The 24,920-nt window shown below is 49.2% G+C and overlaps 1 protein-coding gene and 1 non-coding gene across 10 annotated transcripts in view; one reads left to right on the top strand and one right to left on the bottom strand.

Moving 5' to 3' along the window:
* The window catches only part of Dop1b (DOP1 leucine zipper like protein B), a 105,036-nt gene that overhangs the window by 11,920 nt on the left and 68,196 nt on the right, over window positions 1-24,920 (top strand). For all 9 annotated transcript variants that reach the window (XR_011708292.1, XR_011708293.1, XM_071615059.1 and 6 more), the window contains 3 exons: window positions 16,263-16,444; window positions 17,147-17,317; window positions 22,983-23,172. Coding sequence is in view for 7 of the 9 variants with exons in the window: in XM_071615059.1 (XP_071471160.1) it covers window positions 16,263-16,444; window positions 17,147-17,317; window positions 22,983-23,172 (543 nt within the window). In the remaining 2 variants the exon portion in view is untranslated. The remainder of the gene's footprint in view (window positions 1-16,262; window positions 16,445-17,146; window positions 17,318-22,982; window positions 23,173-24,920) is intronic.
* On the bottom strand, window positions 10,419-10,589 carry LOC114087854 (small nucleolar RNA SNORA67). Its single transcript, XR_003581911.1, has one exon. It is a non-coding gene; the product is annotated as a small nucleolar RNA SNORA67 (small nucleolar RNA).

The following is a 24,920-nucleotide window of genomic DNA, read 5'->3' as shown; positions in this document are numbered from 1 at the left end:
GCAAATGGTGTCTTCTCCCTGTGTTTGTCCCTCTGTGTCTGTATTCTGATCTGTTCTTATAGGGATACCGGCCCACCCTAAGGGCCTCGTTCTACTTAATTGCCTCTTTTGAGGCCCTGTCTCCGTATACGGTCACACCCTGAGATGTTGGAGTTGGGACTTCAGCTTGGGCATTTGCAGGCAACGTGATTCAGCCTGTAACCAGGTCTGAGGAGGTGCACATCATCTCTGCACACACTAGCTTTTTAAAGAAAGCTCATTTCTGGTGGAAGCCCAGGTGGTCTTTCGTCACACCCCTGATAGAAGTTAAAAGGTCATTTCTTTAATCTCCTTCGTGCCCATGAGTGCCCTAGAGACCTTCAGTTCTTGCGTGTGCAGTGATGCAGTGATGCCCTGCACACTTAGCAGCCTGTATAGACTGATACAGAAGAATTGACTCTGGACATCCGCGTCAGGGATCCTTCCTGATAATCTATGCCCACAGCCGCGCTCCAGAGCTCTGCGCTGACTGCTTCATGGAGGGTGCATTGTGGGGTGCCTACTTCTGAGTGTCTTGCAGGTGCCCCTACATCTCAGTGGCTGCTGCTGCCACAGTTAACTCCCCACTCTGGATCTGAGTGGGGGGGGTCTGAGGTGACATCTTTGCCTACAGGATGCCTGTTTTCATCTTGTGCTCTCTAATAGGCCCATCTGTTACAGTGTGGCACCTCAGTAGGGGACTATTATTTTAGCCATTCACCAGTAACCTTCTGGTGTCTCCGTGCCTGTGACCTTGAGGTTGTCAAATAGTGCAATACTAGGGTCGCGGTGGGAGGACATGGCCTGGATGGCCTTCTGAGAAGAGGCCAAGTAGAGAGGATGCTGTTGACAACTTACCGACTCCCTTCTCTCTTAAGTAAAGTAGCCTTGTGCTGAAAGTACACATAGGATCCATTTATTTCTGGCAGCATCCTGATGTTCTTGGCAGCAGAATTGAGAAGATGTAGCTAAAAGTATGGCACATCTACCCCTGCTTCTAATGGGTGGCAGAGGTTGTGCAGTCCTGGTTTGCCACAGTGACTGTAGGGCTCAGATGACATGACGTTCTGGCTCCATTCCCTACCCCAGGCCATCTGGAAGGAGCTGAGATTGTGCAAGGGCCTTGCCGACTTGGGCTTCATCAGCAGCCCGTGTGCAAGCCACTTGGACACTGTAGGATTGAGAGCGTTTCTCTTTGACGAGCAGAATTGACTCTGCATTTCAATTCTTGGTAGGTAGAATAAGGTCTTACTGGTTTTGTGTTTGAGTAAAAGAACCTTTTGCCTTTCTTCCTTTCCAAGCCTGCTAGAGAGAAACAGTCCAGGTTTGGACAGATGAATTAGCTCTCCACTTGCCTAACGACGAAAGCTCCTCTAGCAGAATTGAGTTTATGGATAAAGGAAAGGGCTTGTGATCCACTTATGTGGTATAAATTCTTCTGAGAAAGTTATACAGCTAGAAGTGTCTTGCAGGCCTTGGTATGGAAGACACTATGTACTGAATTGCCACACCCACCACTGCCAAATTCATATGTTGCCGCCATAACCCTCAGTGTGACTCCCTATGGAGCAAGGTCTTCAGGTAATTTAGGTTAAATGAAGTCATTATGGTGGGGCCCTGAGCTGATATCACTGTGGCCTTATAAGAAGAGAGAGACACTCCCTCCTTCCTCCATTCCTCGCCTTACCCCATGTGAGGACACAGCCAGAGGCGGCTGTCTTCAAGCCATGTGGGAAGAGAACTGAATCACCTGTCACCTTGATCATGGACCTCAACCTCCAGTACTGGGAGAAGTGAATTTTCTGTTGTTTAAGCCACACGGTATGTGGTATTTTGTTGTAGCAGCCTGTGTAGACTGACACAGAAGGAACTAAGTTAAACTTGGTTGTTTTTCACTCAAGGCAGCTGTTTGAACATGAATACCTGCTGTGATTTAAGCAGGTATTTAAGCCTAATATGGGCATTCCCATTTATTTATTTTTTAAAATGGTCTTTAACTTCCCTTTTTTTTCCCTTCCCATTTTCTTGACATAAATAAAGTAAACTGCACACATTTGAAGTGTATAATTTGGCAACTGTTGAGATTTGTGTATATCTGGGTGAAAGTATTGCCACAATCAAGATAATGAATGTGTATCTGTCACCCCCAGAAGTTTCCCCATGCACTTTCATAACCACTTACTCCCTCTTGGTCCCTAGATGAGTGCCAATCTGCTTCCTATCACTATAGATTCGTTTGCATTTTCTAAAACTTTTATAAATAAAGTCATCTGTTTCTCTGGTCTGGCTTCTTTTCCTCAGCAAAGCTATTTTGAGAGTTGTTGTGGATGTTGAACATTCCCTTTTGCTGAGTAAGGCCCATGGATATATACGGGGTGGTTTATCCACTTCCCCGTTAATGGAAGTTTGGGTTACATCCAAAGATATAGGTTTAATTGTTTTAAGAAACTGCCCGACCTTTTCCCTAGTGGTTGTATCATTTTGCATTCCCAGCCTCAGTGGCTGAGGTCACAGCTCCTCTGTGTCCTCGCCCCACTTGGTAGGGTCAGATTAAATAACTTCAGCCACTTCAGTGGAGTGAGCACCTCACTGTGGCTCTGCATTTCCCCCATGACAGAGGACTAGGAGAGGAGCACAGGTTGCTGTGAATGTGTTCTAGTCCCATGACGACATCCCCCAAAGATAGCCGCGGGGGTCTCCATAGTTTCATCGTGTATAGTAAAAAGTGGGAGGTAGCCACCAGCTGTAGGGGTGTGGTCATGAGGCAGTCTGTGCTAGAACAGTGCCCTGGCAGTCGCAGCCTTCCCGTGGGACAGACCTGTAGTCCACTGACGTGAGCACACGAGAAATGCTCGTGAGGAAATGAGGGAGCAGAAAAGGCAGGTTGACACTTCTCTGTAGCCTCTTAGTCGCACACATGCGTGGACAAAATCTAGAAGCCCTTTATTGTTGTGCTAATGTATTTCCGGTTTTTCATGATTCTAAAGAAAGCTGTCATGAGCCTCTCTGCACAGGGCTGTTTACATCAAGGTGAGCTGGCTGGGGAGGCGTTGATGTGCCAGAAGGCCTGTGGCTAATGCTGTGGCCACAGGATCTTTTGGTGGCCTTATATTTCCACTAATCTGTCTGCATGGATGCTGGGGACTCCACCTGTTAAGTGCTGTCCTTATCATGCATTGATCTGGAAGGACGGTTCTCTTTCCCCCCTCCTCACCTCCTCTCTTTCCAAATTCCTCTGGCATTTTCAGGCTGGGAACTTTAGAATCACTTGTAAAGTTTAAAAACCGTTAAGTGGGGAGGTTTGTGGACATTAGCTAACAATTATAGGTTACTCTGTGTGAAGAAGCGACATGTTTACACAGACGGGCCTTCCACGTGGGAATGTGGTGAGTCTCCTCGGTCATTAAGAAGTATTCACTTGTGACCCTAAGGATTTTGTCATTCTTCTTACATAAGTCCTTCCTGTTCCTCAGGTTATTAGGGAGATGTTATGCATGCGTTTTGCTATCGTGAGTGGATTTCTTTTCTGGGCGCACATGCGTGAGTGTGCGCGTGTGTGTGTGTGGTGCTGGAAGTGGCACCAGGCCTCACACAGGCTAGGGGAGCACTGTGCCGCTGAGCTGCACCCCAGCCCTCCTCTGTTTTAACTAGTTGGAGGAGAGGAAACCATCAACCGGTGGAACTGAGAACTGATTATCTTAGTGAATGTATTTGTTTTCTTAGGTTCTTGTCTTTGAGTTCTTCAGGTAGACAGGTGCACCATCCACCAATACTAAATTTGTGTATTTTTTCCTAATATTTTGCTAGCATTTTCTGGAACAGGGTTAAATAATGATGCTACAGTAACGTTAGCTGCTAAAACAAGACTAAAAACTCAGTGCTGTGTGAAAGCATGCGCAGGGAAGTGTTTGTGTGTTTTGTTTGTAGTGCTGCAGATAAAACCCAGGACCTTCTGCATGCTGGGAAGGGCTCCCCCCTGAACTGTATCCAGCCCCATAGTGATGTCCTGACAGGCCTTAGTGGCACATGTCACTTCCGCTCACATGCTCGAGGCACACCAGGAAAATATCTAGTGTGAACACATCTCACTGAACAGATGGCCGGACTGCACCCCTTACTGCGGGACAAGGGGCACATGGTGTGAAGGCATATCCCTGGCACTGTCCGCCCCTGGCATATGCTAATAACTAGGAGAGGAAGGGCCTCTAGTGGCTCACCATTACCCCAACCCTCAGCTGCCCTCTGTCGCGTGTCTCCTTAAGGATCCGTCTCTTCCTTAATTTATTTACTGCTTATCTTCGTATAGCAGACATTCATGTCACTTCATTACTGCTCAGTGTGCAGAGTGTCGACCTTTTTCCCAGCAGCACAGTCCCATCCTGTGCTTGTGGTGAAGGTGATACTCAGGCCAAGTTCTCCTCATGCTGTGGAAGTAAAGGAACATCATCTAATTCCCAGGTTCTGCTGGGGATGAAGGAAGGAGCAGGATTGGACCCTGAGGTTCACAGTCAGACTTGTCCTGCCTTCCCAGGTTAGGGCAGACTCCTGGTTGCCCCCCAGCAGCCGGTCACCCCTCTTCTGTCTTAGCCAGTGGAACTCCAGTTATGTGTAGGGGTCCAGTAGCAGCATGCTCTCCCCTGGTGCCCAAGTGGTAGATGATATAGTTCTAGGATGGAACCCTAATCTGTGTTCCTTGGCACAGATGAATTCAGACACAGCACACGACCTTCTGTGACCCATGAGAGGTGCAGGGAAGGCTGCAGCTGGCATCTGGGAAGGATTTCCTCTAATACAAAGAGTAGTGAAGAATAGGCACTTGTGTTTTGGATTGTTTTGTTGGCTCTTCTGTGTACTTGTCGGAGAATCTAATGCCCGAACCCATGGCCACTGACAGGAAGAGACAGGCTGCAAGTCCACTCGCCTTTGGCAGCACATAGGTACATAAAACTCTGGGTCCTCTTAGAAGCCCTTTGCATAAGCCAAAGACAGCCATGTGCTGCTCTGGACCAGGTCTCAGCTCAGCCCAGTGGACATCCAGGCTGCAGGGGTTACTGCCCTTCGCTGTAGGGGTTTATTAACATTCTAGGTTCTCTCTGCTGCCTGCTGGTGTCACCCGTCCCTCACCTCCATTGCAGCAGCCAGAAATGTCTCCAGACATTGCCACCCCAGCTGAGGACCTGCCCTAGATCTCTGGTCTCGTGAGGTAGTGGGTTTTCTTCATTTAAACCTATGCAGTTAGGGAGTCTGGTCTAAAGCCCAGCGTGTCCTCACTGAGCCCAGGACCCTGGACCACCCTTAGCGCATTGGAGCTGGAGCCTGTTTCCTGTGGGCTCGGGCAGGCATGTTGTCTGCTGATGGTGAAGGAACCTGTTACCCTTAAAAGCCACAGTGTCCCCCATGAACCCCTACCCTTGCCATCTGCTTTGGAGGGCTGCTGCCTGGGATCAAGGCTTTTATCACATGATTGCAGAGGTTTCTAAGACAGAACCTCGTATTTTCACAAGGGCGTGTTCTTGCAGTGCCGCCTCTGTGGCAGCCATGGTACTCTACCTCCTTGTCCTGAGTGTCCCTGGACAGTCTTAGAGCTGCTGATGTTTTGGAGAGGAGTCAGCTCTGGCCTTGCATTGGTCTGGAGGAAGCCAGGACTATTCTTTGTCACATTTCCTGTGCATTGTTAACCACCCCTTCCCACCCAGCCACAAAGAGCTCTGCTCCCATGCACATGGCTTGAGGGACGGGAAAGCACCGAGGAGGAAAACCGTGATCAGGTGGATGAGGCTGAGCAGGCCTCACAGCCTTAGGGAGCTGTGTTTTCATGTCCCTCTGAGACTCTGCACTACACTCTGGTGCCCTGCTGCCTAGCCTGTCACCTGCTGCAGAGCCAGCCCACTGGGGAGCCCCCATGCATTCCAGAGAGGAGGATCTTGTGCCAGTGGGAACCAGAGCTCTGGAGGCCATGTCCCCAGTTCTGGGAAGCCATTCTGAAGCCATCCTACCTCTGTGCTCTCGAGGAACCAGTCCCATTCTGGTCTCCAGGCATGACTTTTGAAGAATATTGACTCAGCTGGGAATACAGCTCGGTGGTAGAGTGCGTGCCTCACATGTACAAGGGCCTGGGTTCAGTCCCCAGCAGCACCAAAATAAATAAATAAATAAATAAGTATATGTATATATGTATATATAAATATGTATATATTGACTCCTACCTGTGGAATTTTTGGGACTGAAACCTGTTTGGGATTTGTGATGAGAGGGTTCCTAAGATGTTCTTTCCTCTCTCAGCTTGAACTTTAACAGGTTATTGTTAACTATATTATCTGCATGTGGATCACAATACATTTAAATAGAAGGAAGGTGATGTTTCCAGGTGCCACATCTAATTCCATTCTTCTGTTAGATCTCTGACACACAGGTATAAATATTGAAGTATTTTGCTAGTCAGGGTGACACATGCCTGTTTTCCCAGCTGCTTGGTAGGCCGAGGCAGAAGGATCTTAAGTCCAAAGCAATCTCGGCAATTCAGCAAGACCTTTTCTCAAAATTTAAAAAATAAAGGACTGGGGATGTAGCTTAAGCCCCCAGTTCATCCCCAGTGTCTCTGTGTGTGTGCATCTTTCTCTGTCTCTTACACACACACACACACACACATACGTAAAGAATTCCAGTGTTCTCTGTGGCGTGTGTTCTGAGGTTTAGTCTGGGTTTTGAGGGTACGTTTTTCCCTGTCTTCACTCTCTTTTCCTTAGCTTCTGACAAAACTCAGTTGCCTCAACCTCCTCCCGCCACTTCTGAGCCTGCTGGCCGTTAACACCACCACCACCCCTGCCCCGCAAAATAGTGTGATTTCCTTGTAAGCCCCTGTAACGTGCTTTTCCAACCTCTGAACTCGGCCCCATTCACCCATTGGTAAATGGGTGATGAAGAAACAGAAGCTCAGCAGCTCACTTGGCTGTGGGCTGTGTGGATAGCATTTCTATCCTTCAGCTGGGTCATCATCTGCGGGGGGTCCCCCCTTGGGGTGGAGCGAGGCGGGCTCAGGGAAGGATGTGATGCTGTCGAAGAATAAAAGAGGAGTCTGAAGCAGGGAGAGCGCCGCCCAGTGTCACAGCTGTCCTGTATCTTTGTGGGAAGGTAGGAAAGTAGGGGTTAGAGGTGGTGCTGAGTGGCTTTAGGAACCTAAATGGAATAATCGCAGAAGGGGGCACGCAAGTGGTGTGCTGTGGCCTGTGTGATGAGGTAGCAATGTGTTTGTCACGTTGTGTTGTAACAAGTCGTTTTCTGATCTAGAATGTTGATACCGAGGTCATCTTAACCAAGAGATTGGGAGCATCCTGTGTGGTTGGAGGGCCTCTTGCTCATGACCCCCTGGTGCACATATGTGCATGGGGGGATAGGTGGCATGTGTGTGCACGTGGGTGTACATGTGTGGTGTGTATGTGGGTGTGTGCTTATGAGTTTGATATGTGTATGTATCAGTGAGTATATATATGTGTATGCATGTATGGGGGTGTCTGTGTGGACTGTACCTGTGTGGGTGTGTGTTTACATGTGTGCGCACATGTGTAAGTCTGTGCTTACACATGGGGTGCACATGTGTGAGTGTGACTGTGTAGAGCATGTGCATGTGTGGGCGTGAGTGTATGTTGTGTGTTGGGTGTGAAGGTAGCTGTTGCTCACATGTGTAGGCGTGTGCTACTTATGTGTCCATGTTGCATGTGATGTGGGCGTGTGTGTGCTTGTGGGGGCAGACACCTACATGTGTGGAACGTGTGGGTGGGCATGCATATGTGTGTTCGTGTGTGGCAAGTGTATGCCTGGGCGGTCTGTTGTGTGTAGGTGTCTGTGCATTTGGTGTTGCCCCTGCGAGGCCAGGAGGTGGACATGGACGCGTGCCTGTGTGCACCCCTCCTCTCTGAGGCCAGCCTGTGAGTGGTGGCAGCACACATTCTGTGTGAGGAAGCCTCTATGGAGTGTTCAGGTGACCCTCAGGGGAGCAGATGGAGCTGCTGGTGTCTGGTTTCGAGCTGGGCTGTGTGAACAGGCTCGGCAGTTCCAAGACCACACTCCCTCCCTGCAGAGCCGGGTCAGGCAATTGCGCAGAGGGGCTTCTAGAGCCATCAGGCCAGGCCTGCCGGATTCCCTGGCTGCCTCCATCTTCCCACCTGTGCCTTTGAAAGTCTTGGTCGCTTGTCCATGTGGTGCCCCCTGCCAGGAGCGAGGCCTGCTCAGAAAGCATGAGTCAGTATTAGCTAGAGCAAGCCTAAGCAAGGAGGTAAATGGATTCAAAAGAAGTAAAACACTCTTAAGAAGAATTTTAAAGAAAAAAACAAGTGTTCTAGTGCATCTCTCACTGGCGTGGAAGGCAGAGGGAACCCAGGAGTTCCATCCCTCACTAGTGGCAGCTGGGGTGAGCTGCAGATGGTAGCTGCCCAGAGCTGGTAACTAGGACTGGCTGGCCAAATGCAGCATGGCTGTGTTCCAGCTGGTGACCTTTTTGAGAAGGAAGCTCCTTGTTTTAGTAGTTCTGACAATGTCCCTCCCCCAGGTAAAAGTGACCTCACAGGTGCCGGTGGGACCCAGCTTCCTGCAGTGGCTCCCAGGGCCCTTGCTGACGGACCTATTTCTCAGCTTCTCTCTCTCTCAGCCCCCACCTCCAGCCCCCAAGGCACCGCCATTCAAGGAAAGCATGACGCTCCCCTCGGGCTGTGGGGCCTTGGCTTGCTGTAATGTGGCAAGTCCTGGCCAATCTGTTATCACTCAGGTCTGTTCTTTCCTTTGTAAAGGGCACTGCTGGTGTCCCTTGGCGAGTACACAGCCAGTGTTGAAACTAGTGCCACCTGTCAGGTCTGACTCACTGTGCCGTCTCACAGCTGCGTTTCATGGCATGAAAAAAACATCCTTATAAAGATGACTGACTTCCAGAGGGAGCAGGCCCATATCTCATGTGGTGAACACAGTTCCTCCTTTGCTTGAGGAGACAGGCTTCCAAATGACTCACGTTTTTTTGTGGACAAATATTTGGCTGCTGGAGCCATGTCATTGTCCTGTGCAGGGGCAGGTTGGGACTCTCTGCTGAGAATGTTTTTTGTTTTTTTAAATATTTTTTAGTTGATGGACCTTTATTTATTTTTATGTGGTGCTGAGAATCAAACCCAGTGCCTCACATATGCTAGGCATGCACTCTACCACTGAACCACAGCCCTAGCCCTCTGAGAATTTTTTTTTAATATTTATCTTTTTTTTTAAGTTGGAGTTGGACACAATACCTTTGTTTTATTTATTTTTATGTGGTGCTGAGGATCGAACCCAGGGCCTTGCACGTGCAAGGTGAGAGCTCTACCACTGAGCCACAATCCCAGCTCCCTGCTGGGAACTTTTAAAGGAAACATTTTTTAAAACTGATTTTACAGGCTAAATAAAGCATTTTTAAAATCAAACATAATTCTTCCTCCTTCCCACCCATATTATTAATTTATGTTTATTTAAAAACATTTGTAATTGAAGTAAAATACACATAATATAAAATTTACCATCTTAACTATTTTAAAGTCTGTTGAATTACCTTTTGAGTTCATGGTCTAGTCTTTTGAAAATTTTCATTGTAGTTCCTACATGGAACCCTTCTAAATCAGCTGGAGAGTCCTGGAGAATATCACACTGTCAGATTGTATAATGCCAAAGGAAAACATAGGTATTTTCTTGGGTGAAACAAAGTGAGATAACTTTCCTAGCCTTTGGGAATGATGTTGGGTTGTAGTTCAAGGCTCCCCCCACCCCCTTATTTTTGTTTTTAAATATTCTTTTAGTTGTAGATAGACACGGTATCTTTATTTATTTTTATGTGGTGCTGAGGATCGAATCCAGCTCTTCACACATGCAAGGCAGGTACTCTACTGCTGAGCTACAGTCCCAGGCCCCCACCTTTTTAAATAAACTTAGATTTTATTTTTTGTATTTTTTTCTTTTGCCTCAAAAAGTGACATTTATTCAAAGAAAAGAAAAAAATTGACAAGGTGTCCATTTCTTGGCTCCCTTCCTTCCCCTTTCCAGCTGATCTTAGCCCCCAGGATTGAACCCTGGTTGGAATTAGGTAGCAGGACAGCCTCTCAGATAAGGTCAGCAACATTAAGGGGCATCTCTTCAGTGGAGGCGTTGTAGAAGGTCTCAATGTCTCAAAGAGTCCTCTGTCGTCTTCTGCTACCATGTTAATAGCCACACCCTTACAGTCAAAACGCCCACCTTGGCCAATTTTGTGGATGTAGTTTTCCCTGTTGGTAGGAAGGTCATAGTTGATGACTAAAGAAATCTGCTGTACATCAGCGCCTCTGGCCTATGTCAAGAAAGATGGCCAATTCAGCCTATGGATTGAAGATATGATCCATCCAGAGGAACTGAAATATGCATGTTTGCAGCCAAAGGGAAGCAAAAGAAGTTAAGTATCCTCTGTCTCCCAAAGACCTTAGGTAAGCCAGGTTTTCTTCTGAGTTGTTACTTTCCTGAGAGAGGCACCTTTCTTGTGTTTTGTAAATATTTGTTTACTTACTTATTGGTGCTGGGGATCCAGCCCAGGGGCCTGTGTATGCTAAGTGTGCACTCTGCCACTGAGCTCCAGCCCCAGCCCTTGTTATTTTAAGATCAATCTACTAAGCCTACAAATATAAAGAGGTAAAAAATATTGTAATTATATCTTAATTATAGTTCTAGAAATGCTTGGAATGGTACAGTTCCTGGGTGAAATAAGGAAGTCTAATTTCCTGTTTAATTGTAGCTTTTCCTTCCCATATAGCACTTTCAAAGTGTGATTTTGAAAACATGGCCACTTTTCCTTCCAGGTTCATCTATTTCTCTGATGTATTTATTCCCCAGTTGTAGGACATTTCTCCAACCTACCTATATTAGGATGACTAGCCAGCCAATCTGAAAACCCCACCCAAAACATGAAACAGCCCTGCAAGTATTTGCTGAGCTTTCTTGCTGGAGAGGATTCTTGCCAGAACAAAATGCCCGGATAGAGGCTGGAAAGCGAGAGACAGAGGGTAGCCTTTCCGTTCGTGCCAGGATGCCAGTCCTGGCAGCTCTTGGAGAGCTGGGGGTGGATGAGAATGAGGGAAAGTCTGGGAAGAGAGGCTGACTTCACGTGTGGCCCAGTTTTAGCCCAAGGGAGAAAAAATCACCAAGATTGCACAGGAGGGCAGGTGGCTCTTGCTTTGTCCAGCGTTTTGAATCAGGAGGACAGCTTGAGAGTTGCCCGTGAGCTATGGCTTCCTTTTTAACATCCCAGTGCTTCATGACTTCACTTTTTCTGAGCCAGGTTTCGTGGGTCATAATGTCATTTACCCATGCAGGTGCGAGCTGGCTTTGGTGTAGGGCAAAGGGTGAAGAGGCTTCCAGAGAATAAGGACACCCACCAGAACTTTAATAGAATTTACTAGTTCATTAAGGAACACACACACACACACACACACACACACACACACAGGAATCAGGAGTTTACAAGCCCTTAGAGCCTAATTAGAAACTGAAGCTCACTCTCAGTTTCAGATGCTGGACTGTGGCCATGGGTCTCTTGAGGGTTTGCTGAAATGTGTCCCCTGGTTCTCTGGTCAAGAAGGAGTCTTCAGTTTGGTGTGGGAAAGGTCTGTTGTGGAAGTGACACACAAGTTTATGGTTTATGTAGCCTTAGCCAATGTGAGCAGTTGCCATGAAACTGAATCTTTTATATTTTTAATTGTAGTAAAATATACATAATATAAAACTTAGCATTTTGACCTCCCCCCTCCCAGACAGGATCTTGCTGTGTTGCCCAGGATGGCTTTGAATTCCTGGGCTCAAGTGATCCTCCTGCCTCAGCTGTCCAAGCGGCAGGGATTGCAGGTGCACATCATTGAGCCCATCTTAACCAGTTTTAAGTGTACATTCATGGGTTGGGAATAGCTCAGTTGATAGAGTGCTTGATTCGCATGCACAAAGCCCTGGGTTCAATCCTCAGTACCACACACACACACACACACACACACACACACACAAAAGTGTTTGGTAGCATAGCATTAAAGTGTATTTGTGTTTTGTGGATGTCACCACCATCCATCTCCAGAATGTTTTCATCTTCCTGAACTGAAACTTTATACCCATTAAATAATAACTTCTGTTCCTCCCTCCTCCCAGACCCTGGCAGCCTCCTTTCTACTTCCTGTCTCTCTGAATTCAGCTACACTAGGGACCTCAGCTAAGTGGAATCACATGATATTTGTTCTTTTATGACAGCTCCCTTCACTTAGCACCGTGTCCTTGGGGTTCATCCAGGTTGTAGCCTGTGTCAGAACTTCCTTCCCCTCTAAGCCTCAGAATGTCCCACTGTGTATTCACATTTTGTTGATCCCTTCATCATCAGTGGCCACCGGGCTGTTTGTCATTGGCAGTGCTGTGTATACTGCTGCTGTGGACAAGAGGTTGCAAGTATCTGCTAACGTCCCTGCTTGCAAAAGCACCTTTTGGATATATATCTAGACGTGGGATTGATTGATCTGATGACACTTTGATAAGCAAATGAAATGTTCAGTCTCTGGGGGAGTCACCTCACTGTTCTCCACAGTGGCCACGCGGTATGCATCCCCAGCAGCAGTGCACAGTGTTCAGTATTGATCCTCCCAGGCAAGGGCTGTTCCTTCTAGAATACCTTCTTTTACAAAAGTAGCAGCAGCTACAGATAGTACGCTCCATCTCCCCTAATAGAGAGGAGGCATGGAACACCCAGGTCCTGCAGAAAAGTGTCCTCAGAAGAGAATGTGGCTAGCCATGTAGGCCAGGCGCCTCGGCTCCTTTCCAAGGGTATGGGCAGAGGAACTTCTGAGTCAGGGGGTCTAACCAAAGAAATTGGGGCAGTGGAGGACCCCATCGAGCTCTGAGCTTTTAGCATCCAGAAGGAGGGAATAAATAATGGATAGCTCTTTCTTTTGTAAGGGAACTCTTACTACTGCATCCAAAAGATAAGCTTCTGCTCTTGCCATCCCACTGGGCCATGCATCCTCCCTCTGTCCAGCGTGTCCACACAGCTTGGTACATGCCTTCCCTGCTCATCACCTGGAGGCTGTCCTGAACGTCGTGTTGCTGCTGGGGTCTGACAGCAGCCCCGATGCTGTATCACTTGCCTGTCCTGCACCTCGCTTCATCTTGTCACGGTGGACTGTCATCTCACATCTGCACAAGGAGAGCCAGTGCAGTACAGTGAGGTACTTAGAGAGACCACATTCGCATAATTTCTGGTACATGATACTGCTTTCACTGTTCTGTTTTGTTATTGTTTTCAGTGCCTGACTTATAAATAAAACTTTATTATAGATTGTATGTATAAGCAAAAATGGAGTTTGAGAGGCTCATTATCTGTGGTATTGAACATCCACAGGGAGTCTTGGGACACATCACCATACAGATAGGAGGGACTCTTATTAATTTGTCTGAGAAGGAGGTGATCTTGATGTGATGGTTATGCTGTGGCAACAGACAAGCCTTGAATCTCAGAGACCTTTTTTTGCTGTGCTGGGGATGGAGGCCAGGGCCCTGTGCACACTAGGCAAGTGCTCTGCCACTGAGCCATATGACTTTCACACCTGGTGTTCTTCTGGCTCACTGGGTCAGCAGCTGGTTTCTGTCTCTCCAGTTTCTCAGAACCCAGGCTGGGGTCCTTTTTTTTTCCCTCAACCTTTTTTTTTTGTATTGGAGTTCCAACCCGGGGTGCTTTACCACTGAGCCACATTCCCAGCCCTTTTTTTTTTTTTTTTTTTTTTTGAGACAGGATCTCACTTAGTTGTTTAGAGCCTCACTAGGTTGTTGGAGCAGGCCTTGAACTTGTGATCCTCCTGCCTCAGCCTCCCAAACCCCTGGGGTCAGCCTCTGTTTCTTTCTTTTTTTTTTTTTTAAAGTTTTAAATGGACACGATACCTTTATTTTGTTTATTTAATTTGTTTATGTGGTGCTGGGGATAGAACCCAGTGCCTCACACATTCCAGGCAAGTGCTCTACCATTGAGCCACAACCCCAGCCCAGCCTCTGTTTCTTGATCTTAGAGTGGTCAGAAGGCCTGACAAGCTCTGAGTTGGCTTTCAAAGCCCAAGCCAGAGTCAGCTCACAGTGCCACTCACCTCCCCGGCTGGAGTAAGTCCTGTTGCCATCCTGGGATCAAAGGGCAGAACAATGGGATCCTGCTTTGCACAGACTGAGGGGAGCAAAATACCCACAAATCCTAAATGCCATCTGAGGGACTGGACATCTGTGGCACCAGAAATAGCAGAAGTCCTTAAAACTACACTGAGCAAAACTGAGATTAGAGAAAACCATCTTATCAAAAATAACTTCCAGTGAAGACAGCCTTGAGCCCCCTGCCCACACCACGCAAGCAAGCCACCAGTGGTAGAAAGGACTCTCTGGGAGCGTGTCCTCTGGGCTGGCCAGGAGCCACACTTGCTGTAGCTGGGTGACAGCTCCTGGCTCTCCTGCCTTTCTCACGTTTGAAAATGTCCCTCGTGAAAGTGCCTTTCCCTTCCAGTGCCCTGCGGCCTTTATCTGCAGCATCTCTGTTTGTTCTCATCCTCTGTTACAGTGTGTGACTTAAGTGGCCTCCTTGATTTTTTTTTTAACATAAGCACATTATTCAAATTATTTTGTTGGTTTTCCCTTTGTTTAAAATACTAGGTTTTTTATAATGTCTTAAAATATTTCTTGATGATTGAACCCTGGCATGCTCTACCAATGAGCTATATCCCCTAACCTTTTTTAAAATATTATTTTGAGGCAGGGTCTCACTAAGTTACCCAGGCTGACCCTGAACTTGTGATCCTCCTGCCTCAGCCTCCTGAGTGGCTGGGACTATAGGCGTGCATCTGTAATTGTATTGACTTTGAGAGTTCATGTAGGCCTCAGGCCTCTGATGACACATGTTGTTTTCCTCTCCCCCTTTACCTCCCACATAACCTGAGTGCGTGTTAGAGGAGGGACCATTTTCTTTGTAAAAAGCTGTCATGGCCTGCAGGGCACATGGCCCAGGGCGGCCATCCTGGCCAAGTGGAATGCAGTTGGCATGGCAAATGTTCCAGCCGCCTGCTCTGGTTTAGGCACTGCAGGAAGTGCTGAAGACAGCAGAGATGGGTGATAGTCCCTCCCCCAGGCGGTGGAGAGGAGGTTCCCTGCTCGGGGTGAGAGGACAGGCAAGGAGCAGCAGCAGGCCAGTGGGACCCGTGGACTGCTCTGTGTGTGGCGAAGGCTAGATCTGGAGTGTTAGGGAGCAGTGAGCAGCACAGGCAGGAGCCAGGCCTGGAGGCCCCTGGGTGGCCCTCAGGCAGCTTGGAGTTCACCCAGGGGCTTTCATCGACTCACGTGTGGGAGGATGTGCTGTGATGTGGGTGTGCAGCACAGCATCAGACCCTGTGCCGCACCACGGAGACATCAGCTATTCCCAGCCGCGGGGCTCTGCGGTGGTCACTTGAAGCTAGGAGAGCAGCTCTGACCTGCTCATGCTCTGGACCCGGTGTCTTGGCAAGGCACATCACATCCTGCAGACCCTTCTTGCCACAGCCCTGGGTCCCACCCCTGGACATCTCGCCTGAGACGCCATTGCTCATCCCAACGGGGTGGTGGCGGTTTTCTCCGATGGACACTGGATCCCTCCCAGGACCACCCCAGCTGGTATAGATGCCAGGAAGTGTGCCCCCCACCCCCACTCAGTGTAGGTGAGCCCCCACTCAGAGCCACCTGGATGGGCAGCTCAGCAGAGAGAGTGAAGGAAGACACAGCCATCTTCCTGTCCCCGAACAAAGCACAGGGCTTCCTTGGCTGGCACAGCAGGGCTTTGCTAGGGACAGGGGGTGTCTGCCCCACGCCGCCTGTCTTCTGCTTGTCTTGAGTGTAGACTGGTTTCTTCTGGAGCTGGAGGTTCACCAATCCGTCATCTGCATGTGGTGTCCAAGGTGTGGCTAAGAAACCTGCTTGATGGTGACACGGTCACGCTACTGCCTTCCTCCTCCCCAGCATTGGCTAGGGGCTTTCCAGCCACTTGTGGTCCCAGAGCCTAGCTCATGGCCCTTCCTAGGCCCTCTGGGTTCCACTACATCCCCACCCGTCACGTTCCACTACATCACCCCGATCTGCATGCCGTCTTGGGGCCACACCGTGGCCTTCCTCACCTCAACAGATTGACTCTGCGTTGCAGATATCACCTCCGCCTTGCTCATGTGCTTTTCCTCATTGCGCAGGCTCTCCAGAGCAACCTGAAGTATTCCTTGTTGCCCAAACGCCTGGTTATCAGCAAGAGGTTAGCTCAGTGTTTGCACCCCGCCCTGCCCAGTGGAGTCCACTTGAAAGCTCTGGAAACCTACGAGATTATCTTTAAAATTGTGGGGACCAAATGGCTGGCCAAGGACTTGTTCTTATACAGGTACGATTGCTTCTCTGCCGTAGACTTTCTGTTACATGAGCAATCCATCTTTCAGTTCACAGGATTAAAAAACGACAAGCAGAATGCGTGTGGGGGAGGGGTGCATGCACACAGGTCCTAAGCCACCACTGGGAGGTGACTGAGGGTCACCTTCCAGAGCCTCTGTGGCCAGTATGTACATGTGTTTGAAGGAGAACCAGAGTATGCACGCAGCTTGGTTGCCTGCTCTTTGCTTAACAATATCTTATGACCATCTCATGGCCAGCATGCATCTGTATCACCAGTTCAAATGGCAGTCTGTTTGTTCTTGAAAACTCCTTTTGCTGTGTGCCGTGGCATATGCCTATAATCCCAGCAGTTTGGGAGGCTGAGGCAGGAGGATTGGGAGTTTAAAGCCAGCCTCAGCAACTCATCGAGACCCTAATGAGACCCTGTCTCTAAATAAAATTTTTAAGAAGAGCTGGATGTGGTTAAATAGTTTAGTGCTTCTGGGTTCAGTTCCCAGAATGAATGAATGAGTGAATGAATGACCCCCTTCTGCGCCTGGGCCTGTGGCTCAGTGGTGGTGCTTGCCTGGCATGTGCATGGCCTTGGGTTCCATCCCCAGCACTGCAAACAAACAGAGACACTGCCTCCTGCAGGCCGATGTCCTCCTGAGTGGTACCTGATTCTCCCCAACCCTCCCTTTTCTCCTTCCCAAAGCTGCGGTCTGTTCCCGCTCCTGGCGAACGCCGCCATGGCGGTGCGGCCCGTGCTGCTCAGCCTGTATGAGAAGTACTTCCTCCCGCTGCAGAAGCTGCTCCTGCCCAGTCTCCAGGCCTTCCTCGTGGGCCTGCTGCCCGGCCTAGAAGAGGGCTCCGAGATCTACGACAGGTGGGTAGGCCTCTTGCCCAGTGTGACGCTTGGCCTGTCCAGGCCGGGGTTGTTCTGCTGCTTTACAGGAGACGGCGAGAGAAGCACCAAGACTCGAGCAGTGGGGGAGGGTGCTGCGGGAGGTGGATGGATGCGGCTCAGTGTGGTCTTGGCTTCCTGGCACTGCACTGTCTCTCTCAACGAATGGGGCCGTCCCAAGCAGAGCGATTAGACCCTATACCTGGAGAAGTGTAGTGGTTAATAAGGGAGGCCATGTACAGGGTTCCACTACATCCCCACCCGTCACAGAGGCACCAGGTCGTCACAGTTGGAGCTGGAGAAGGCTTGATGCAGCTGCCCCTGAGGGGGACGCAGACTGCAGGGCGCCTGCAGCACGCACTCTGCCCACACCCTGCCCACACTCTGCCCCTCGTCCCCCCGCCTCCTGGGCTCTGAGAACTGCCTCCACCACAGCGAGGGTGGGAAGGTGGGGAGGAGGCCCAGGCGCATGGCCACAAGTGCCAGAGCCAGGATTCTAAGCCATAGGTGTCACGTTCTAAAGTCCTTCCTCGAGCTACTGAAGAAGAAAGCAAAGCCAGGTTCACAGAGTGGCGGGGCTAGGAAAAGCGACTACCTTGGCCAGTTTCAGCAGCACCTTGAGAGACCTGTAAAGTCAGGAGTAGGAGTTCACGAGGTTTTCTTGTTGCTGCCTAGGAGTGGGGGAGGGCGTGTGTCCACTCAGACTTTTGCAGTAGAAGTAGGGTCCTTTTTTTTTTTTTTTTGAGAATCATGAAGAACTTGTTTCTGGCCTGCCAACACTTGACAGTGGCTGCAGCGATCAGCTCCTATTAATGGAACCCATTCTAAGGGCCCCACTGCAGGGACTGGTGGTGACTGGGCTTGGAGTTTCCCCTTGGTGACAGGGTGCAGCACTTGCTTTTCCCTGTGCTGAGGCATGAGCCACTGCACCCTGGCCTGTGGCATTAGCCATGACTGAGAGCTGCAGGGGGCTGGGGCGGAATGCAGGAATCAATCCAGGCCCCACTTGGAGTGCTCCTTCCCCTAGACTTGAGGAAACCCAGGAATCAGGTGGCTTGGGCTGTTGTGGCCAGGACTTGACAGATCTAACCAGAGGTTTGCACTTCAACCATCCAAGGTTTCATGCAGACCAGGTAGTGACTTTCCACTTCTCAGTGGAGAACCCACCTTTACAGTCACTTCATTAAGAGGAGAATCGGTCTTGTTGCCGTTTTAATCCTGGCACTCTGAGCTGCAGCTGGCAAGTAGTGAGGCTTGGGTTCTGGGTCGAGTTATGAATGGTCAAGGTCACATTGGAGGTAGTTGGAGTCATGCCTCTTGACTTCTAGTCTCAGGCTTTTTCCAGAAGTTCTGCTGCATTCATGTTCTCATAACAGATGTGTGTGTATACCTGTGTGTGTGTGTGTGTGTGTGTGTGAGTGTGAGAGTGTGTGCGAGTGCGCATGTATATTTTCTTTTATCATCTGAGGGTGGAACACATTAACTCCCCAAATGTATTGCTGTCTTTTAAATCTGTAATTGTGAATCACACTAGAAGTATGTGTTAGCTTTTTGTTGCTGTGACAGAATACCTGACAGAAATCAACTTAAAGGAAGAAAGATGAATGGCTCCATTACCATGGGCTTGTGATGAGGCAGAGCTTCCTGGCAGAGAGGGTATATATGGTAGAGTAGAGCTTCTCTCTTGCGACTGCCAGGAAGCAGAGGGAAAGAGAGTGAGAGAGAGAGAAAGGAAGAGGCCAGGGACTAGGTGTGCCCTTTACCTCCTGCAGTTTCCATCACCTCCAGATAATGCCCCAAGTTGTGAATCCATTGGTGAATTAGTCCACAGATGAGGTCAGCGCCCTCATGATCCAGTCACCGCCCCAAAGCCCCACACATTGCCACCTTGGGGTCCAAACTTTGAACACATGAGCCTTTGGGGACATTCTGGATCCAGACTGTAACTATATGTAAATAGAGTGTTTTTCCTTGTTCTCTTAATTAATAAATGAGGTGCACTTGAACAGTGGTTAAAGTTGCTTTGCAGTGATATTTCCTGACATTGAACCAAGAGCAGAGTAGCTGCATGAATCATTGAATAGACTTAGCTGTCATAGAACACCAAGCCCCAGGGTCTGTTGCACCCAGGAATTATTAGTTATCAGCTTTCCAAGGCAGACGCTGGTCAAAGGTTCTGTTGCGTGGGAGTACACAGGCACCGTGAACAGGGCGGGCACTGCACAGTCTCCTTTTAGCCTGAGGCAGTTTGCCCACATTTCCTAAAGTGCTTAGGAACTGAGTGGAACACCCAGCAGCCATTGTGTGCAGCCAGGAAAAGTGGGTGGGTGCGAGGGGTCAAAAGTGCATGCTGGTAGACAAAGGACAAGTTAGGTTGGGGCTGGGAGGGCAGGGCCACCCTTAAGTGTCCTGCAGGTGGGGACTGTTCCTGGTTTGCACTTTAGAGAACCACAGGGATGGAAACCTTGGCTGGTGTTAGGAAGCGTGATTCTCCCTGCTTTCTCACCTTTAGAAGCCTGCAAACTGCCTACGCCTGGCCAGAAACCCTTTTTTAAAGTGCCCGTAGAGTAGCTGCGAGCCGTTTTGCTGTCCTGACAGGAAGGACGGGGAAGCCGAGAGGAGTTTCCCTCTCCCCTGGAGCCAGGAGAGGTGAGAGTCATTTAAACCAGCAGTTCTCCAGCCAGGCATGGTGCCCCTCCCTCAGGGTCTTTTGGCAGTATCTGGAGATGTTTCTGTCACCCGAGGGTGGAGGCCAGAGGTGCTAAACACCGCTGTGCACACAGCTGCCCCACAGCAACTGGGTATTCAGAGAAGCCCTGACTTGTGTATTCCCTTTTTGGAGATAGGATCTCACTGTGTTGCCCAGGATGGTCTCAGACCCTGGGATCAGCCATCCTCCTGGGTCGCTGTGCCAGCTGAGAAACCTGGTTTAAATGATTGAGCATTTCTTCTGGTCGGGTCCCAGGGCTGTGACGGTGAGCGTGGCTGGTTCTGGGCTTCATTCTCGCCCTCCCTCAGCCCTGTGTCTGACCTGTGTGGTTCACGATGTAGGACACTGTTGTCACTAAGCTGCCCGTTAAGTGGCAGATGACCACATGGAAGCTGTGCAGTCTGTGACTGTCAGATGGACGAGCGGCTGCAGAGCCAAAGGTGCAAAATGCCATTCCTAGGCCACTCACCCACTTCACGTTGAGCAGAGGTCGTTGTCACTTGAGTGGGCTGTGTCTGCAGGAGGCACAGGACGGCAGCAGCCAGCGTAAATGGGAAGGTGGAATCGTAGGGCTGGGTGTTGGGTTGTTAGAGTTAGTGGCTGGTTTTGAATTAAAACATTGGTTTTGGTTTCTAGGCTATGTGCTCATTTTGTAATTTAGCAGTCAAGATGAGCAGAGGGACTCTCGTTCAGCAGACAGTTGCTTGGTTTTTAACCTCAGTTATTTTGCTTCCATAGTGAAAACATGTTGTAATTGCTTTTTCCTCCATTGTGATTAAATTGTTAGTACCTTTTAACTTTTTTTAGAATAAAGTAAAACTTAAGGAATAAAGTTACATTTCTTTAATGCAGAAATCTAGCCAGTGTACCCTGAGTATTGGAAAAGGAATGACACACACAGCATTTCCCAGGCTTTTTTAAATTTTATTTTTATTTATTTTTTATAGTTATTGATAGACCTTTATTTATTTTATGTTTTGCTGAGAATCAAACCCAGTGCCTCACACATGTCAGCCAAGTGTGCCACCGCTGAGCCCCAGCCCCAGCCTTTCCCAGGCTTTTTGATCGTGGAAACCCTTCTCTGTAGAGGGCCTCTAGTGGCTAGTGTTGTGTGGAACGTACTTTGGGCATGCTCTGTTCTAGGCCAAGGGGCTGTGCATGTGGCAATACACAGTGGGGGTATCGGTCTTGTCATGAAGGGATCCCGGAGACACGTGCTCCAGGGGCTTCCTGATTAATCTGCTGCTGTGGAGTCTCCAAATAAGCAGACAGGACCATCCTGTCTACTCCACACAGAGGCTGCCCAGCAGGCCTGTCCAGGGCACTGTTGACCCATCTCGCCACCTTGACATAATTACAGCCGCCAAGTGGGACTTCTTCCCAGCATTAGAGCTTTTGCTGTGATTTTTTTCTGACCTTGGCAAAGCTAACCTTTATTTGTTTGTTCAGCCTTTAATAGATGACCAGTCAATGACTTCAGCCGTGAAACTGTTCTGTGTACTTTTCCTAAACCTTTGGCTGTCCACTTACACCTCACTTTTGTTTTTCTAAGATGATATTGTGGATCATTTCCTACAAATAATTTATGAGACAAAAAGATGCAGACTCATTTTGAGGAGAACAAGATCCATTTTTAATATATAAAGGGTGTAGTCTTTGTATGAAATATTTTTATATACTCTGAACTGATGGTTGAAAAGTGAGCTGCAGGTCGTTGGTGTCATCATGAGTCAGGAGTGGCATTCATCTGACGGTTTCCCCTGCGTCTGTTGTGTGTCACCCCTCAGCAGACAGCAGAGCTGGTGGTCACAGCAGGTGGTGCAGCCTAAGCTGGCCCTGTTCTCCTGCACTGAGTTTTCACACGGGGACTCTCCCATCTCCATGAGGCAGTGGCTTCTGCTCTGTCTCATCACTTAGTATGGACATGTACAGGAGGTGAACTTGTCCTCGGTCCCATAGCCAGGAAGCCTCACAGCAGAAGGGTTGACTCTGGAAAGAGAGCTTCTCGATCATACTGGGCCAATATTGCCATGTCTTCCCGTCTCCCTTGTGAGTAGGAAGCATGTGACAAGTGTAATCCTTGCAGATCATGAGTCAGATCATCATGCAAAACCTCTGCATGGGAATTTGCCTTTGCTGGGTCACTGACAGATGCTGTCACCAGCCTCCAGGTTGTTTTTGGTGCTGACAGGGAGGTTACCTTGCCATCCAGCGGAATGGGGTTGGCTGTGGTCGATGGAAAACAGGCCCTGATCTGCTGATGAGCTTCTCAGGAGGAGATGCTGACTTTGTGTCATGGGGGCCTACGTAAAGATAGGAGTCCAGTAACCGTCAGGCCCCAGCACAGGAGCTTCTCAGAGCGCAGTCAGCGTGAGGAGGCGCTATGGGCAGGGTGAAAGAAGACACCACTCCACGCACAAGGGGTTTGCAGGCTAGCAGAAAGCTGACCAGTTTTGTCCCAGTGTTCTGAAGTCAAATGTCACCTGGCACGTTTCTGGCTGTGCCCAGGTTGGGGCCATCTGAATGTTGCCGAGTCTTCTGTCGGTCCCAGCAGCTTTAGTTTGCTGACACACAAATGACTCCTGTGCTTTTCATCAAGTGGCTGATCTGCTGGTGCCCTTTCTGCTGATGGAGCCACCTTTCTTCTCTGTATCCATGGCAAGGCGTGTTGGAGACGGTCTCTGTGCCACCTTGACACGACCCAGCCAGATGTTTCCTGTTGGCCAGGAAGCTGCTCCTCTCGGTGATGTGTTTGTTTTAGCAAATTTAGATTCACCATGGCTGGGTGGACAAACACGGAAGGGCAAGAGATGGCCACCGCTCAGGACGATGAGAACAGTGGCGATTCCCCAGCCAGGGTGAGTCTGCTCATGGAGCTGTGCACCGTGCGGTGGGGACAGTGGGACAGACCTCACGGCTTTCATCTCTCACCCCCAGGACAGATGCCCTGCTCCAGAGACTGTCCCTGGTGGTGGGCAGGGAGGTGTTCTATGCTGCCCTGTGGGGGAGTGTTCTGGTGAGCCCCTCCATCCGTCTTCCCGCCTCGCTCTTCGTGGTGAGCCACATCAACAGGGACTTGCCCGGCAAGGAGCAGAAGTACATGCTGGGGACCGACTACCAGCTCACGGTGGGTGCTTTGCTTCTCCAGGGGGGTGTGTGGGCATGGTTCTTGTGTGCAGCTTGTCCTGAGGCTGCGAAGGGACGTCAGGAAGCCGTGAGAGAAGTAGAGCATCCCAAGGTTCAGGGGTGTGAGATGAGCTGATCCGCAAGACGAGGGGCGGCACTGTGGCGCTGTGGGTCAAGGACAGTGGTGGATTCCCTTTTTTAAACTCATGCATTAAGGTTTATGCATTCGCATAGGTGATGTTTACACCCTAGGAGTTTCGCGTGGCCTCTCAGCAACAGTGGGTTGCTGTGCTCAGAGGCACAGAAAACCTCTGCAGGGAGGCTGCTGTGGCTTCCATCTTGATTCCTCCCTGTCCTTTACTGTGTCACACCAACCACCTCTTAGGCTGACACTCCCCCTCCTCCTGCTGCTGTCCCTGCAGCTCTTGGCGCTGTTCCTTCGTTTGGCTGCTCTCCAGCCTAAACCACTGGGGTTCTCCAGGTGTCCACCTCCTGGCCCTCCAAGGAAGCTCTCTTCCGTGGAGACAGCGGCCTCCCTTCTCAGTAACCTAGGGAATCGCTCTTCCCCACCCACCTCCTGTGAATGGCTTGCTGTCTGTCGCCACCTGGTGGTGGACCCGCACTTTGAACTTAACAGGCAAATAGAATCCACAGGTTTGCAAGAATGACTTAGTCTCTGAGCACATTCCTCTCTTTTTTCTTTTTTCCTCTTTTCACATTTTTTATTGATGCATTAATATTTGTACATAATGAGGGGGCTTCTGTTACTTATTTGTACATGCACACAGTTAACAGTATAATTTGACATATCGCTCCCCAGCACTTTCCCTCCTCCTTCCTGGCCTCCTCCCCCAGTCCCTCTCCTCCACTGATCTCTCTTTGATTTTCATGAGATCCCTGCCTCCTCCACTGTTTTTTCTTTTCCTCTCTAGCTTTCACATCAGAGAAAACACGACCCTTGACTTCTGAGTTTGGCTCATTTCACTTCACATAATGGTCTCTAGTTCCATCCATTTTCCTGCAAATGACATAATTTTATTTTTCGACGTGGCTGAATAAAACTCCATTGTGTACATATACCACGTTTTCTTTATCCATTCATCCAATGATGGACACCTGACTGGTCCCATAGTCTGGCTGTTGTGCTGCCCTCGGCGTGGGTACTCCTGCGTTGCTGTGATGTGCTGACGGTAATTCTCTAGGATAAGTTCTGAGGAGTGGTATAGCTGGGTCCTATGGGCATGGGTTCCCTGCCTAGTCTTTTGAGGAACCTCCATGCGGATTTCCGTGGTGGTTGTACTAATTTACAATCCTACCATGGTATAAAAGTTCCTTTTTCTCCACATCCTCTCCAGCATTTATTATTATTTGCATTCTGGATGACTGCCATTCTGACTTGTGTGAGGTGGAATCATGGTGTAGTTTTGATGTGCATTTCCCTAACTTCTGATGTGTTGAACATTTTTTCATGTATTTCTCGGCCATTTGTATTTCTCCTTCTGAAAAGTGTCTGTTTGGTTCATTTCCCTTTTATTCCTGTGAGCTTGTTCCTCTGTGGATGGTAGCGCTCCCTCACAGGGTATTTCTGTTGACGAAGTGGATGGAAATCACCTTGCCTGGTGGCTGGAATGTGGGAGACACATCCTAAGCCTCCTTCCTTCCTGCCCTGTCAGTGTCTCTTTCTCTCCATTTTCATGGCTCTGCTTTGGCTGCTCAGGTTTTGCTCTACCATCAAAATGTAATTTTCTA

This window comes from Marmota flaviventris, chromosome 8, assembly GCF_047511675.1.
Source record: "Marmota flaviventris isolate mMarFla1 chromosome 8, mMarFla1.hap1, whole genome shotgun sequence".
NCBI lineage: Eukaryota > Metazoa > Chordata > Mammalia > Rodentia > Sciuridae > Marmota > Marmota flaviventris.
This window is presented reverse-complemented; position numbering and strand designations above follow the sequence as displayed.